The sequence below is a fragment of the Python bivittatus genome, unplaced genomic scaffold, assembly GCF_059951505.1.
Source record: "Python bivittatus isolate LINGU-HERP-01145 unplaced genomic scaffold, Pbiv_v1 ctg000700_np1212, whole genome shotgun sequence".
In the NCBI taxonomy this organism is placed as follows: Eukaryota; Metazoa; Chordata; class Lepidosauria; order Squamata; family Pythonidae; genus Python; species Python bivittatus.
In genome coordinates, this window is record NW_028277098.1 from 34,531,560 (window position 1) to 34,549,539 (window position 17,980).

The following is a 17,980-nucleotide window of genomic DNA, read 5'->3' on the forward strand; positions in this document are numbered from 1 at the left end:
GTACTTGACTCCATGTGTCTAACTGGGGGAATGGACTGTGATCCACTCAATCCTATGCAATAATAAATATATTAGACTTGATGTGCTGTTCTTGATGAAAAAGGGTAGCATGACTATCCCTTTGGAAACTCTCCATAATCCCGTTACTCAGGGTAATAACAAAGTCATTATGAATCAAATCAACATTGGAATTATGTTTGCACTGTAAGTCACAGAACTGGCAGATCATGCAGATGGTTAATGTCAAAGATGATTCTTTGTTTTCCAGATTGTGGTCAAAGCCCATGGCTAAGTGGCCAAATGCATTTTAAACCTGAAAGTAATTAAATTAAAAACTTCTCAGTTATGGAGCTCATACAGTCAGATAATGCATTTACATGTTAATATTGTTTTTAAATCCCAAAGGGGCAAAACTCTGGAAGGATCACTAGGACTTGATAAAATTGCTCATGCACGGTCCATGGTTGTCAAGGTACAGTCCAACCAATTGCCAAAATTCAAAGTCTTTTTTTAAAACTAATTTGAAGCATGTGTGTAGTACTGCTCTGGGTGAATATACTGCCTTCTTGGCCGTTTTTAAAAACGCCATATAATTAATCACAGCTCTGATTTTCAAACAGGTTTCCAACAATTAGTAACGATGCTACAGCTACTGGTAACTGAATGAACTTGAAAATACCTTGGTGAGATAATTGTGTGTATGTGTGCGTGTATTTCAAATACACTTCATTCCTGGGAAAGGGACAAGTCTAATTTGACCTCAGCAACAACACGGGTACACTGTACTAGGCTGGATTTTACATTCTGATTCTAAAAAAATCCATTTGAATTAATAACTCAGCACTTCTGAGCAGCATGTTTTCCCCGAAAGACCTGATATTTCTTCTATAGAGACCAATTAACTGAGGCAGTGTTTTCCTCTAATAGCCAATTATATTAATTACCAGTAAAACAACGTGTTTGCTTTGCTTGAATCCAACCAGTTGGCTTTGTCAAATGCTTTGCATTTCAAACTATGAAAGTCTACAATAACAACGATCTAGAATCAGCAATTGAAACACCAATCCCATGTGAATGTCAAGGGTCATATGTTGGCAACAGGATCAGGCAATTAAAATAGCTTTTTCCTCTTGCTGCTCCTCTTGTTCTATTTCTAGTCCTCATTAATTTCTCACACTTGAGTGGACCTGTTAATGGAGATGCATTGCACAGAGATTTGGTTTGGGTTGGTTTTTTCTTTTTTTTACTGGCAAGCTCCCATGCCTTTGCTAGCTGACAGGCACCCAACCCAAAAAAGTGAATCCTGTTGCAACAACTTTAGGTCCTGAAAAACTGCACCTGTTGCATTTTCTTCCTCCCATGATGCTGTCAAAGTCACAAGAATCCTTCTAGGAAGTAAAAGAAAAAGGGGGGGAAAAAGACTAAACTACCCTTATGAAAAAGGATAAAATGAAAAATGAATTTACTCAAGCAAGTATAAACTGGGTTGCAGTTAGTATCTTTCTCCAAAGATGGACTATATTTTTAATAGTGGCCATCATCTGAGAAATTCTGGTGGAGAACAGAGTTTCCCACGGTGAAATTTAAGATCAGGTTTCTCACCAGTATTCTAGAGAATTGCCATCACTCCTTACACACGCTCACTTTCTTTTCCACTGATGTTTCTTCCTCACCATTATTCCAGCATCTCAGATGTTTCTCTCCCACCCCCAACTGTCAATGCATTCATGGCTTCTCCCTTGCTCCTCTCTGCAGATTTTGCTCATTATTGTGAAATAGAAAAGATCAGAGTTCACATTCAGCTTTCTGCATCACATATATGGGTGTCTTAATTGTGCTTTTTAGGCTCAGTGATGCTCAACAGGCAAAAAGAAGCTTGGAGAAAAGGAGAATATGAGGGGGAATGAACTTGCAATAAAAAACACACATTTTGTTTTAAAAAGATTCCCCTCCCCCCCAAAAAACAGTTTCCAGAGGAGTAGTTATATTAGTCTGCTGCAGCAAAACAGCAAAGAGATTTTATGATGACATACATTTTCACAGATCTCAGTCAACTTCATTACATGCACTAGGTATAATCTGAAGAATAAAGTATTGGGGGAAAGGTGGGGAGAGAAAAGGGTAGAACACCTTTAAGAAATAGATATCAGTTCTAGCCATTAGCAAAACAGTCATATGGCATAACACAAATAATCTTACATTAACGATCTGGTTAATGTAGGTAGGAAAATCTCTCTACTTCTCTGTATACCGGAGTTAACAATTTAAGGAGCCCATGGGTAACTTCTAGTGGTGTCATGGACACTGTCTCATTGTTGACTTCTGTCTGATACAATCGACGATGTTACATGTCAGCTCTATGCAGTTATTATGCTCAAGGATAGTTATCATGAATCGAAAGTATCTTCGGGAACTGATTTGCTGCTTTGTTGGCTTGTATCAACTCTTTGGAAGAGACTGGCCACATGTAATGGGTCATGGGAAAAGATCATGACATTCCCTGCATTGAAAGCTGTGCTTCGGATCATTCTCAGTATGAAATGCTGCACATCTGGTCAAGTGGATTACGATTCACAACATACATTATTGCGATAATCTTTAGTTTTTAAGGTTTCACAATTTTCATTGTACTTTTCATTGCAATGCAACCCGTAAAAGGAGCATATACTGTCCACTAAGGGGGCAACGGACAGAATTTGCAGAATTTAGCATATTTTTCACAGAATTTAGTATATTTTTCATGGTTGAATACAAAGACATCTTAATACTTTGCATTGTATTAACCTCTAGATTCTGAGACCCTTAAGCATTTGCTGCAGCTCTTGAGTTTAACTGCTAACCCAGAGTTTGTCTTGTGATATGAAATGTTTAATTTCTGAATTATCTCTATTTCTATCTCTATCTTCCAAGCATTTTTCCCGTAGGTGCAGGGTCCACTTTTTTCAGATCAACCAAATGTTGATCCATTGGTTATGGAAGGAATTGACCTACCAGCTTGATGCCCAAGCCTGTCATTGTGGACTGAGAGAGTGTGACTGGCTCAGAGTCACCCAGCCGGCTTTCATGCCTAAGGTGGGACTAGAATTCACCGTCTCCTGCTTTCTAGCCTGGAGCCTTAACTACTAGACTAAACTGGCTCTCATCATTATATATATCTCCACAGTGTATAATGCATCAAACTTGGAGGAAACAAAAATGCTCTTTGTGTTTAGCTTGTTTATTTGCAGAGCCCACAATCCCCTGGGTCATAGCCTTGTCACATCTGTGCATGCATGCATATGTATAAGCGTGTCACCTAGAACAGCAAAAATAATCTCTGAAAATGTTGTACATGGCATTTTCCCCTTAGGAGCACCAGGTGACACTGTGGAGCAGTATTTGTGTCAGATGGAGAGCCTTGAGCTTCCAGCCTTTTAAATTTTTGTGCGACAGTATTCTAAAGAGGTTATATACATGCATAGTCATCCTCTTTCATTTAGTGTCATTCAGTGTTGTAAAATCTTCTACAACAGAATTACAACACAGCTCAAAACCTGATTACTCCTTTGTTAGTCTGTTGAAGGCAGTTTGCATTTGATCAAAATACATAAATACAGGTAGTCTAACTGCCTTGTTTAATGACCGTTTGCAGTTATGATGGTGATGAAAAAGTAACTTTGTGACCAATCCTTGCATTTTCGACCTTCACAGGTCTGTAAACCAAAGGAAAACTGAAGTAAGATCATGAGCACACTTGCATTTTCAGTTAGCAACCGCTTTGCTTAAAGACTGAGTTGCCAGTCTCAATTGTGGTCATTAAATGAGGACTACCTGTAGTTTTTTTTTTTTTAATGGTAACCTTGGGGGCAGGGGTTATTTCCATTTCATCATGGCTGCTGCTTTCACTTCTGAGGTGAACATCCACTCCTACACCCAAATATACACATATACATGTAGACATTCTTCGTCAGAATGTATTTCTGCAGTTTTACACATTTTCCTTTTCATATAAGTGGTCTTTTCATGTGAGAGGCCAGTGTAATGTCAAATAAGGAATTTACAGAATATCATTGATCTATTTCTATGATATCTAGGTCTGGGTATGGGAAGGAGGCAAGAATTCCCAAATGGTGTCAGATGCTTTGCTTATTTTCTTCTGGACTACAATAAGGTTCTATAACATGTGCAGCTTTGTGAATTGACTAACTTGTTGATGGTGGAGGGAACTGATCAGTAATCCGACTAAATCTCACTGTAGCCTTGGAACAATATTATCATACAAAATTCAAGAAAAACTGTAAACAGCCTATGCTCTGAATTGCATCCACCTCTGTGCTGATACTGTATCTGCAAATCCCACTGATCATTCAGGAGAAGATTAAAATAAATGGATAAACTGGCAACCCTAAACAGAACAAAGGAAGATATGCCTGAGCATCTGATATTAGCCAGTTAACCATTTAGAATGATGCCATTAAGCTGCATTGCATTCCAGCTTTAATTTAAAGTGTTTGCAAGAAATTAATTTAAAAAAAATTTCTGGATGATTTATTGGGTGCTTCAACATAGTTGAAGCAAAAAAGACCCGTGGAAGATATAAAGGTTATTACATTAGAAGGGCAGGTGATTGCCTACAGCAGTGTTTCTCAGTCTCAACAATTGTAAGATGTGTGGACTTCAATTCCCAGAATTCTGGGAGTTGAAGTTCACACATCTTACGTTTGTTGAGGTTGAGAAAGACTGGTCTAGAGCTCCAGAAAAGGGACTACAGAGCCACCTTAGCTGATGGATGAGATTGAAGGATGTGTAGGTGAAAAAGAAGGAAAGCAAACAAATCCTACAGGATATGTGGAACAATAATTTTTCTTTACTACCATGGAAGTAAGAAAGGAAGTGTAATTTATCCACTGTGGGGAGTCCTAAGATTGTGATTTCCTACAGTGTAACAATTACTTTCCCCTCCTTTCTTCATACGTACTAGAGAAAATATATATCAGACCCACTAATTACTTTTACTGGCATGAATACAGTACATTCCCAGAGTGAACACCCTCCTCCCCCAAATTCTGCAACTTAGCTGATTTATGTTTCCTCACCTTCTTTAAATTACTGGAACAGGAAAAAAAAATGGTTAAGGGGTAATTTATGGGGGAAGCATTAGCTAACAGTAAATAAACAAGCCAACATAAGGCTCTTTGCTGTAATGTATGATGACTGGGAACCGTGGCGACACAGGAAGAATTGTTGCTGCCAATTGGTGGAGAATCTCTCTTCAGGTAGATCATTCCTGCTGTCAGCCACTGTCTTCAAAGCTGCCGCTGTTGCTGCAGGACGGAAACCTCATTGTACTCATGGGATCTGACACGTAACCTGTAGAAAACAAAATGAAGCACAAGTGCTAGTCGTAAATGCCATTCAACTGAGCTACACCTTGTCCATCTTCTTTCTAAGTTCGTCAAGCCTCTGTACATAGAAAGAGAGCACAGAGGTCTTGTCTGGTTCCAGAAGTGCACAGATGCACTGCCACATAAAATATGCTTTGGCCACATCTTTTATTACCTGAAATAACCACATTTAAAGTCTTTTTTTTTTTCAGGAAAACGATAGAAGTAAAATATAACATACAGATGGGATGCCATTCATATGCATAATCATGTTAGCCATTTAAGATGATGGCTGATGGAAAACTAAGGCCAGGAAATTTTAATACCCTGTCACATTTCTATTTGATTTTTTAATACACGTATCTTGACCTCGAATGGAAGATTCAACTGTCAACAATAAGCAGTCTGCCAGAAATAATTATGCCCTTAATCCTGGATTATTGTTGTAACAATAGTTTATACTGTAAGTACCAGTTTGACTATTAGAGTATTTATCACCTGGGCCACTGGTTAAATGTGAGTGCTACAATTATTCTTCTCATGGAATATATGCCAGTTTAACCTAGTCGCCAAATCTCTGAACATGAAGACCATCATGGGTGAAGATATCACTTATAAAATGAAAAAAAAAAAAGTAATGAGAAAGAGACGGAGAGAGAGAAGCCCCAGCAATCCAAAAACCTCTTACCTTCGGCAGAAAGGTTTTCAGAAGGCAAGATCCCAATTTTCACATCAGGGTAGAATTGACAAGTCACTACAGTATCATTTTAAAAGCCAGTATCATTTTAAAAGTGCACATCATTCAATACCACATCTAACAAAAACTCACAATCATTATTTATTACCATGGATATTTTAAATTTTATTTCTTTAAATTTTAATCCCTTCTTTTTGTTCTTAATCTCCGGAATCTTTCAAGATAAAGAGTGAAAAGGAAGCACTGAAATCAGTGGACATGTTTATAGGTCTAGGCTGTGGTAGGAATTCTCACAATATTCTGGAAGGATCTCAGCTACAGTTTTCCTGGGTTCCTGGAATTTACTATAACCTTTCCAGACATGATCAGTAGTAGAAGTCAGGCCTATATGAAGTGGTGCCACTTGGTAGATTCACCTCAGCTCTGATCACTGAAATGATCCGCTTTGATCCTTGTTGACTTGATCCTTGTTGACTCTGATCCTTGTTGACAACAATGAGAGGCATTCCTCTCACTGCATCCAAAGAAAGTGTTGAGGGAGGCCACTCCAATTCTCCTTGGCCACTTTACCTAAAGTGTTGGTGGAAGTGTCTTCTGTATATGGCCCAGTGTGCAAAGACCATGAGGTAGGTTTGTCGTAAGCGCCATATTCAAAGAATATTTGAGAAAACATAATAACCCCTTTAAAGTTAATAGTAAACATAATTTGTTCTTCCCCCACCCCAACTTTCAGAGATACTTGCACAAAACACCTTTAATTCAAATATCAGATGTTGCATTGTTTGGGATGTGATTGCTATCCAGATCAGCTGCTTTTTAAAATATTATTTCAAAAAGTTTAATTCTTGTTGTTAACTAAGTTACTCATGAGCAGTAACACTGAAATCATTGAAGCAATTAGCTATAGTAACTAATTTAAAAAACATTAATTCGTTTCAGTGAAACTTAATCTCGATATGGCACATAAGTTCTATAACTAGTTGGCTTAGAAAGTCAAAGCAATGTATATTATATACATGCATACTAATACATTATAATATAATCTCATAAATACATTTAGGTCCTATTTCATATAATACATTCAAATAGGAGTACTCAGGTTTTGAAACCTGATCATACTTTTGCAGGCAGGATGGGAGCCCTGTCAAAACTCACTCTGAGCTTTGCTCCTCATTTTGCCTGCACAAGCTTGTAGTGGGTAGTTCCTGTACTCCAAAGCTTAAGAATTGGATCAACAGTTAATTATTAAAAGTGTTATATTTCTTTCTTGCCCAACCTTGATACCAGTAAAATCCTTAGTTTAATTAATGGGATGGCGCCTTACTTTGGAGCTTCTCAGGTGGCTCCTTTGACATTTATCAGTGCTGTGCCAAGCCTCTAGTAGATCCTAGGCACCAGTTTGCAGAGCAGCCTTAAAGGAGTACAGGTCCTCCTCAGATAGCGACAGTGATGAAAAAGTAACTTTGGACCAATGCAACATTTAGGATAACAAAAGCCTTCAGTTGAAACTGATTAAGGTCTAGTCAGTTTCAGGCAGCAGCTGCCAGCCAGCAAGAGGGTTTTACAGTAATCAACTAATTAAGGTCACAGAGCTGAGCTTGTTAACTCATGGTTAGAACTTTTTAGGCAAGCACTGCAGAGAAAAGCAGCTTAGGAAGAGATCGCTTATTTAAGGAATCTCTCTGCTCTGAGAAGAGGAAAAAAAAGGGGAGGGGAAACCCCGGTGAGGCACAGGATGCTGTATGAGAGAACTTTATCTGAATGAGATGGCAGCAACCAGTGATCTTCACAGTCTCTCTCTCTCTCTGTGTCACATGGTTCACTTAGTGACCATGTCACTTAGCAACCATTTCACTGGAACCCATTGCAGTCACTAAATGAGGACTACCTGTACTTGGTTTAACACTTTGATTAAAGTTAAGCCACTCGAAGGGGTTGCACAGCTCAAGGAGAAGCATCTCCTATTACCAAAGTTCCTGATTTGTTATTTTTGGTGTGCTACAAATTTTTGGGATCAATTTCACTCCAAAGAAAACATTATTAGTCCATTAATAAAATTTATTATTGTTAAAGAAGAGTCATATTTTACCATTTCGGTCAATAGGTGGGTATTGAAAATTTCTTCTCATCTCCTCCAGAGAAAGGCCTTGAGAAGGGTGCTGACCAGCGCTGTCAAATGCATAAGAGAGAGGTGGTGAACAAGATGATCTTTTAGAGCTTGCTTCAGAGCCAGCATGCTTTAAAAATAAACTATTTTCTCAGTCAAAATATGGAAATGCCTTTTACAATGAAACCACTGCCCTGGAAGAAAAGAAGGAGAAGAAGAACATGGATAGACTGAGAGAAACTTTTCTGGAATAGCTTGTTTCCGATCTTGAGTTTTGCCCCAGTGTCTGGACTGCTTTCAGTGTTATTAGCAATTTGAGGTGACAGATCCAATACACTATAAATATTTTATTTACATCTGTACTATCAGGTTCACGCATGCTAATTTCTTTCTTCAACAGAACATTACCCTTTTGAAGCAAATCCCAATATTATTCCCTGTAAATACGTTCCTTTTTCCTCTGAAGTGATCAGATAGAGCCTGCCCTTGCCAGCTGTTCGCTGATGGGCAGATATCATTATCAAGCATTCCCTCTGAATGGGAAAGTAGCTGCCCAACTACCCATTAATAGCCAGATTGTTTGTAGGACACATCTGCGCTCTCCCAAAGTAAGGAATTATTTGAAGTAATTCCAAAGAACAATGATCTTCAAACAACTTTTGTGAAGTTGGGGCCGAAAGGACAAATTCAAGATGATTTCCAGCAACGCCAAAATCCATGGTGATTTTGTTCAGGATAATTTCAAACTGATGGCAGGTAAGAATTCTGTGTCTTCATTGGTTACCTTCCCACTATTGGAAAAATAACTGTTTATTCCTAAAGATACCTTTCTGGAAATAAATCCCATTGAAACATAGCAAATAAACATATCTGTCGCTATCTGTAGGAACCTTCACAATTATAAGGTTATATTTTGTTTTTTATCCCATAACATTCATATTGCTTTTTTTCTTCTTGCTAAAATATGCCGGCTTTCCATTTAAATGAATATATAAGGCCAAGGTAGCAACATTTCTGCTTAATAACAAGATCCATATAGGTCTCATCAAAATGGACTATTTTGCAACTCTGGGTTGCCTTGGATATTAATATTTCCATCCATTTGCCCTGTACAATATTTTACATACTGTTTGTAGGACTGTCTATCTGTCTATCCATCTAAATCTCTCTTCTCTGATAGTAATGCCAATGCTGAGAAATAAAATGAAGATTAATAATTGTTTACCCTTACACTATATTTAACTAGGCTCAGATGCCAAGATCAAACTTACTGCTTCTAAAGAATTCTGTGCATCCAGTGGAATTATTTGAAAACTTTTGGTAAATGGCAGAGTTCCTGACAGTGTTAAAAACTATTTGCCACATTGCAAAAGAGATTGGTTTTTCTTTTCTTTTCTTTTCTTTTCTTTTTTCTTTTCTTTTCTTTTCTTTCTTTCTTTTTGAAACCAAAGAATAAAGCTACCTTGAGCTCACCAGGTTGCATGGTTTTAGCTTTGCCTGATCTATTTTTTGCTATATGGATGGATTTTAAGTGTATTATATTGAGCATATTTGAACTTTTATGTTTTTTGTTTACTATCCAGTATCTTAAAAAGAAATATAGGCTAAACCACCTTTAATATCTGAATAGGCAAATAATGCATTAAACTCTAAGCACAGTGTTATTATAACCAGTTAATAATATTTGCTAAAAAATATTCAACCATTTCAAAGTAAAGACTATTCTGAAACAAGTAATTCTTTTTAATACCGCAATCATCCAGATCAGCCATTCTGTTTCAATATCAATCTTGTTTATTGTTCTAAAACCAAGTATGCATGCGATAGAATATGACTCATAAGTTGAACCCCAACCATATAATGCCTGTCCTGCAACTCTACTCTGCGGGTAGTAGAAGAATGAATTCACGTCATTAGTGTGGCAAGGTCTCTACTGAATTGAAATTTATTTACTTAATTCAATCCATTTATTCACTCATGCTATTAGAGAAGCCATACTTTGTCTGTGTCACTAATCCAACTTCACATTTACCTAAATTAAAACTAATGTACAGTTACAAAAGTGTGCCCAGGCAACAAAATCTAATGAGGGTCAAGGTCAAATGCAAAAATCAGAATCACTAATATTATTCAAAATAGCTCTCAGCGAGTTGACATTGTCTCAGACTGTACCAACACACACTCCACACACTTCCAGAGAAGGCAATTTCTTGGTGGAGAGATATCATTTGGTAACATTATCTGATCCATCAGCTTAGAATGTTTATCAAAAGAGATGTATAAGATGTATCTTCAGAAAAATGGTTCACATCCATGGCCCAAATTAATTACACGGGTTACAGATGTACCAATGCATCTATGGTATCTGTGCAGGTAAAGATTCGAGATGTTAACCAAAACTGCTAATTAAACATAAAATGCACACACATTCAGACAAGTAAATAAGCTTGCATCTTGGTATTTCTAAAATGCATCATGAATAAATCATAATTCCAATACAATTGCTCTCTGCCAGATATTTCAGCCTTAAGAAGGCAAATATATTCTCAGAGTGATGCAACTTGTCTCATCAAGGTGTTTGGTTAACATACTAGGAATGTTACTGAGGGAAATGCAAATAATTTGTTCAGAACATATTCAGTAACAGAAGGTAGAAGACTGGAATGTGTTCAGAACTAAGAGTGTGCTGTTGGCTGCTCTTGAAATGAGACTTCTGGATATATTCCATCTAATTAGGCTAAATAAATAAATCTGGAATATATTGGTTTGGGATCCTGCTGATATTTTCAGAGCATTATGTAATAAAAGCCAATTCATATATTTCAGAAGTAAGAAAAACCAAGTATGAAATAAAATAATCAGGGGCTTGGTGTTTTTACTTTATTTACCAATGGTGGATTCTACCACTTCTGAACAGAATTTTGTCATCTCCAGAATCTGAAAGCTGAGCTTTTCTTCTTCTATCAAATAGACCCCCTTTACTTTTTTTAGGTTAATTCTAGCCCATCTAAAGAATTTTTGCTGCAGAGCTATTAAAAATGGTGCCTTAGTTTCCAATAAGAGAGGCCATAAAACCATGTAATTAGTTACCAATCTTTTTAATCAAAACCAATGAAATCCTTCATAGCAAAGCCTCAATAACTGAAATAGCTTCATAAAAATGATTCCTTTTAAGGCTTGCAATCAGAATTAGGCTTCTTAATTCAAAAGTTATCAAATGTTATTGTCAATTATACTGGAAAAAAATTACAGAGGAAAATTACTAGGATATCACTCTGACTGTTGCCTTTCATACACATTTTCCTATAAAAAGCCTCACATTAAGAGCTATTGCATAGATTAAGCTACTACAAAAACCTTCCTTATCATGGTGGATAGATGACATAAAGCAGGACAGATGCAGCAGCTCTATGAATACTGAAGATGGAGATTTTTAAATAATTATCTCTCCAGAAACATTCTAACAGTCATATGATGTTCATGTAATTAATACTGAATTAGCTACATACATAATCTTTTCATGTTTCTTCTCTCTGTCATGTCATAGAGTAAGCAAAGAAATGCATACAAGAATTGCACTTTTTGAAAGTAAGATCACTGTTTGAAGACACGTGTTACAGCTCATAGCAAACAAGGCATCTTTCGCCATCAGAAAGTCATGTAGATCAACTTTTCTGAAATTGGCAGCCTCCAAAAGGATGCCCAGATGAGACAGTAGGCCTCAAAATTCCCAACATGACCAAAGTGAGTTCTTCCAAACACATTTTTCTAAAACATTTTTCCAAACATTTTTGATGAAAGAGAAGTTGTGCAGGAATTATTTCAAAGGAGAACAGAATTTTAAAGAATGTTGATGAAATCGTTATAGGTGGTGTTCATGCCTTTGGATAGTTATGAAATGTCCAAGAGGTAAAAATAAATGTTCTGACTTTCAGTGTGCTACCATCTCTCCACCAGTCTGTAGCTTTCCGGTTTCCCATGTTTGAATGAAACCCAATTAAAAATACCTTACCCAAAATTTCCACTGATTTTCTTTTTCAGTATAAATGTTACTGTTGCCAATAAGAGTCCATTGGAGAAATTCAAAGAAATCATCCACCCAATTTCTCTGTCCACAGAGTGGACAAAGTCAATTTATGCCCAGCTTTATCTAGCAGATGCCAGGTTGAATGTAGATAATCACAGACAGAACTGAAATTCATGTCCAGATCATATATTCATTAAATTCGGGAATATTTAGCACAAAAAGTAAATTAAATGCAGGTAGGACATGAAGAAACATGTTAGTGCTGCATCTATACTAAGCACAAACAGTACCTGAGCATTCAAGAGATGTGTTAATGTAGACTAATATATAACAGAATTCAAAGCACTGCATGTTCCAGATTCTAACCTAAAGTTTATTTATCCTAAAAACTTCTGCTGTTATATTACCAATTCTCCTCTAAAGCTACTGCAACTCACTGAGCTTTTCCAAACTATTGTTTGAAAAAGCAACAGACTAGAACACTCTACTTACCTTTTAATGCACATGGTTTTACATGCTGTGTAAAGAAATACTCATTCAGTGGTAAACTTTAATGTCTAAATAACAGGCCTAAACTCAAACATTTTGGGAAAAAGTTGACATCTGCAAATCTGTGTAGAAGAGATGCTGAGACACATAGATTGGGGAATGAATTAATGGCATTAAGGCTAAACCTGGTTCTAGAATCCTTCTACTCTGGTCTCTCAAACATTAAAAGTCTGGTAAATTTTTCCACTCACTAAGATTGAAAATGACAAACCACCTTCATTTTATATAAAGTTTATGATAAATGCATAAAATATCGTTGTTATTCAGCCAAAGCTTGCAAAAAATATTAGGAAGCACATTCATTCCCTAGACCATACAGTAATCTTAGAATTCAGAGGTGATAAATGGGGAGGAGAACACTTGATTTGGATGCAGAAGCACCCAAATGCAATTCCTGTTATGCCAGCTCAAAAGGAATAGGTAGCAGGTAATTGAAAGAGCTTTGTTGGAATTCCTGGAACACAGCTTCCCATGAAAATAAACAGTTTGACAGATTAAAATGTCCTTCCTGATATGGGTCATGCATATTTTATGTCTTATCCTTATGTCAAAGATAGAAGACCGTCTAGCTTCTGTATGTTATCTTTTTTCATATGTTGAGGCCCATGCCTGGTAGGCCTGCATGAAGGTCCTGCCATTCTGATTGAATCATTGGCACGGGAGCATCAGCCTTATGTCTCCAGATCCCCTCATCCACGTCCATGTCTGTGGACAGGAAATCATAAGGCCACAAAAGATGCTACGCTGGATATACAAATGAGACCAGCTGATGTTTTAATAATTAAAAGGGATATACAAATAACAAACCAAAAGAGTGACCTGGATAACTTTCCTATATTGAATTTACAAAAGAGACTTGTTAAAGCTTTGAAGAGTTCTGTGAGAAGGGACAAAGAAAAAATGAAAAGAAATCAAGTTCTAGAACATTGTTTGAAGGGATTAAAGATCAAGATTCTTAAAAGTAAAAAGAAGGATTATAAAGTTGGTTTATTTGATATAGATAGATAGGTTGTTGTCTCTGGTAACCCTTAATGGACTTTTGCTGATCAGGACTGAACAATGAGGCTTTAAGGATTTGCTTATAGATAAAAGATGGGATATGGGAAGAAGAGATCAATTGTTCTATTTTAAGAGAAGGTAATAAGTTACTAAAATTGTTTATACTTATTGTGATGAAGGGGGAAGTCATTTCTTTCTATATTTCTTTTCTTTTTCTTTCTTCTCTATCTTTCTCTATTTTTTCTTTTCTGCACTTTCTATTTTTTCTTTGTATTTCTTTCTTTTTTTTCAGTTTATATTAGCTTTTACCTTTTAACTGTAATTTTTAATCAAAATGATTATATATTTGTTTCAAAAGGAAATCCGAAGACCACAGTGTAGGTACAGTTAGAAAAATGCAGTTCTGTCCTCGGTGTTCTAAAAGCACACCCTGAAGTGTAGGAGAAATAGAACTGAAAAGAAACTCTAGCTGGGGAATAGGTAATCCAATATGCCAAGGGTTCCCATAGGAACATCACATCTTTTATTTATATCTGCTTGGAAGAGCTGCCTCATTTGGAGTCTGACTTGTTCAATGTGCAGGCGGCATCCCCTGAAGCTGGGCTGCTGGAAACTAGTCTCCCTGCTGCTTAACTACTACTTGGTGCTCTGAGCCCACTGTCATTCGGTGGTTACTGGCTTCGCATGGTTCATTAAAGACCTTCATGCAACATTTTTAAGGCTCAACATAAAAAAGCATCTGCTGAGAAACATCCTTCCCTGCCTCCTGTCCTTGTAAAGCTACAGGCAAATGTTCGTGTTGGCTTGAAGGAATGGGAGTATGGCTGCAAAACAAGAGATGCTACTTTCCCGTGTTGTAGCTTCTTCACACGTTTGCTGAGCTCCACCTCAGAGCCAATGTGATTACTCCCAGATTACTCTCATTAGGATGGAGCCAGTGGCCATGACTCCTAGACTTGAAAGAGCAAGAGGGTTAACAAGCTTGTAGTGTTTTTGCATGGGGAAGCCAGGTGAGAGAGGCCTGCTTTGCTTTTCCATAGTCCATCTGTGCAAATTTTATTTATTTTTATTTATTGGATTTCTCCCCCGCCCATCTCCCCTACAGTAGGGGACTCTGGGTGGCTTACAAAAAACATTAAAACTATAAATATACTTAAAACACATAAAACATCCATAATTTTGGATGACATTTCTCCAAAATGTTGGAGAACAGCTTTCAGCACCACTCTTTTGTATAAGGCATCAATGTTGGAAGGCTACAGTAGATGCACCCCCACTCCCCCAATATATCACATACTTACTGAATGCTTAATCCTTTGGCTAGAATTGGAAAATGGAAGAGTTTTTTTTGAAGAAAGCATCTTTGGATTTTCCCTCCAGAATCTTCCTACGGCCTGGAAAAGCTTATCAAATTGCTTGTACAACAAGCTTGCTTTGTGAAAGAGATGGTTGTACTTCTGTACACATGACAGTGTAGAACAAATCAAAGAGTCATGAGATTGAGACTGTTCAGCCATGTGAAAAGGTCAGGCAAGAAGGAATAGGGACAGGCTATCAAAATGGAGAGGAAAGCATGAATCATGAGCTGTAACCTGTACGGAAGGCTGCATCATCCGCTGTTTGGTGGAAGAGAAGTACAACAGCCCCCTTTTTAGATTTCTGACAAGTGAAAAACTTTGGCAAACTGAAACACTGAACAAATTCCAGTCTTCTTGGGTTTGAGAGGGGTAAAAGGCTGAAGCTGCAGACTTACATTATATCAGTTTCCTGGAATTAAGCCCTACTGAACTCAGTGCGGTTGGTTTTGGAGTAGGCATAGATGGGTTGAGTTAGGAATAAGAGGCAATTGCTAAAAAGGTGAATGAAATTTTAAACTGTATTAATAGAATAATCCTTTGCAAGGCACAAGGGAATAATAGTTTGCAAGACACAAAGAAATAATAGTTCCACTTTATTTTGCAGTAGACAGGCATTACAGCAGGCATAATCTAAATTCTGTATTCAGTTGTGAATTTTGTACATTAAGAAGAATATAAACAAACTGGAATGATCATAGAGGAAGACATACAGAATGGAGGCAGGGAAGCTGATCTATGAGATGGGAAAGAATATAAGAAAAAGTTGGAAGAGCTGGAAAGTTGAAGGAAACATTAGGATAAACATATTAATAAGAGCAATTATTGAATGGAGCCAATTACCTTGAAGGCTAGTAGGTTGGTATCTTCAAAAGAATCTGGATAGTATCTATTATGAATTAGGTAGCAGATTGGGGTAAATAGCCCACAACCCCCCCTTCCAACTCTATGATTCAATAATGCATATAGTTCAGATTTTATTTCTCTGTGTAAGCTTAGATTGTAAATTGCTTGCATTGTAACTGTCTGTGATGGATTATTCTGATTCTCAGCAATATGTAAATTTTACTTTCACGTGATATAAAATTTCACCTAATAAGAAGTTATTTCATGAAAATAAAACTATAAACAGGAATTCGCATTATTCATGCCTTTGTATATGTACTTATCCACATATCTTCACCTTCACTCACAGCCCACCTGTAAGTCAAGTGACAGCTCACAACTTACTTTCTTCCTTAAATACCACTAAGTTCACAAACCTGGCAGAATATTTACTGCTTGTGCTTGAACTCCTCAAAGCATGAATGCCAAGCTGCATTTATTAGACCAAAGTGGGTACTTAATGGGCAGGATAAAAAATGGCTGTTGGCTTTTAAATGTTCCAGAAAAATCTCAGTTGAGTTCTGTCATTTAGAAAACATTTTTTTTCATTTAGTCTACCTTCAGTGAATTGGTTACCATAAACCTTGAATAGTTAGATTAAAAAAAAAACATTAATCATTAGCTAATGACTGATACTCTTTTTAAAAGGGTGCACTGGTTAAATACAACGTTATGGAAAATTAATTAATCATTGTGTATATTATTTCCTTCCCAAGATCTGGAGAAAACAAAAGCCGTTCATCATCTAACACAGGTGAACCCTGTCGATGCATTTTACTGCTGCTAGGGTCAATTATGGGTTCCCTCTTTTTTTTTTTTAATTAGAAAAATGCTGTCCATATCTTTTTTGGTGGAACTTGACAGGATAATAGAATTAGATTTGTTGAATTCCACTAAAGTGTAAAGTAACGCGTCATCAGCTTCACTTACTTTTCAAATATTTCTCTGTAGTGGAGCTTATTAATCTACCTCTACTCACACATAAAACTATGAAGCCAAAAGGGCAACTCAGTTATCTAAGTGACAGAATGTTATACATTTAGCAATGACTGCATACTATGACCAGCTATTGGGGGTGGAACACAGACTGCCTGTGCAAAAGGTAGTGATTTTTTTTCCAATCTGGATGTAAATATTCCAGAATTCTTCTATGTGTGTGTTAGCATCATATGTTTTCATTTAAGGCAGTAGTTTTCAAACCAAGAGTCATGACCAATGTGAACAAATTTGAGGGGAGAGGTCACGCTCACTCTCATTTTGCCTGGAGGATGGCAGTTTCACCAAGATTTCAAGGGCCTTTGCATTTACAGTAACAGTTCCTTCAATAAAATCAACCCACCACTCCTGAATACCCCTGAAGGCAACAGGCCAGGAGTCTCACCTTCCCCCTCTTCCAAAGACAGCCATATGCTAAGCCAAGCTGGAAAGTTGCTGGGAGTGCCACCATCTGTGCTGATGAGTTCCTGTGGGGCTGGGAAACTGGAGAGTTGCACTGGACTGGATGATTTTTGTGTGTGCTATCTTGCCCCTTGGAGAAAAGAGGCCAGTTGTAAAACCTTTCAGATTAATGCTGGGATCTCTTTTTCAGCAGTTAGTCCTGTACTAGAGTTATGTTTGGAATAGGGAAGCCACTTGCGTACTGATGAGGCAGCGCAGCAGGAAGAAAAGGATTTCTGAGGTCACATGCAGAGAAAGAGGCAAGCTTGCAGCCAGATTGTTGGCAAGCTTCCTCCAGAGGAAACAAACCCCCACCAAGTTCAAATTATGGTTCAGATAAATACTCCTAGGATTCCAGCCCAAGTAAGGGAGCACCACCATTCCTATGTTGGCAGCCTCTATTTCAAACAGATAGCTCCCCCCCCCCTTTCTCATTCTCTGCCCTTTTATTCTGGGTGTTGAAAAAAACAGTCCCATCCACTCACAAAAGACCCAGTCACTATTGCCTCCAAGCAACTCTGTGCATCATCTGGGGATCTCCCAGCAGAGCAATCCACCAAA

The 17,980-nt window shown here is 37.4% G+C and overlaps 1 protein-coding gene across 3 annotated transcripts in view; it reads right to left on the reverse strand.

The window, feature by feature from the left end:
• Positions 1–1,978: 1,978 nt before the first annotated feature.
• LOC103062694 (serine/threonine-protein kinase TNNI3K) overlaps positions 1,979–17,980 on the reverse strand; it is a 234,248-nt gene continuing 218,246 nt past the window's right edge. For 2 of the 3 annotated variants that reach the window (XM_088154191.1, XM_088154188.1), the window contains 2 exons: positions 8,150–8,229; positions 1,979–5,349 (listed from right to left, as the gene is read on the reverse strand). In XM_088154191.1, the coding sequence (XP_088010317.1) occupies positions 5,273–5,349; positions 8,150–8,229 (157 nt within the window). In that variant the 3' untranslated portion in view covers positions 1,979–5,272. The remainder of the gene's footprint in view (positions 5,350–8,149; positions 8,230–17,980) is intronic. The other variant, XM_088154189.1, reaches the window with a different exon arrangement.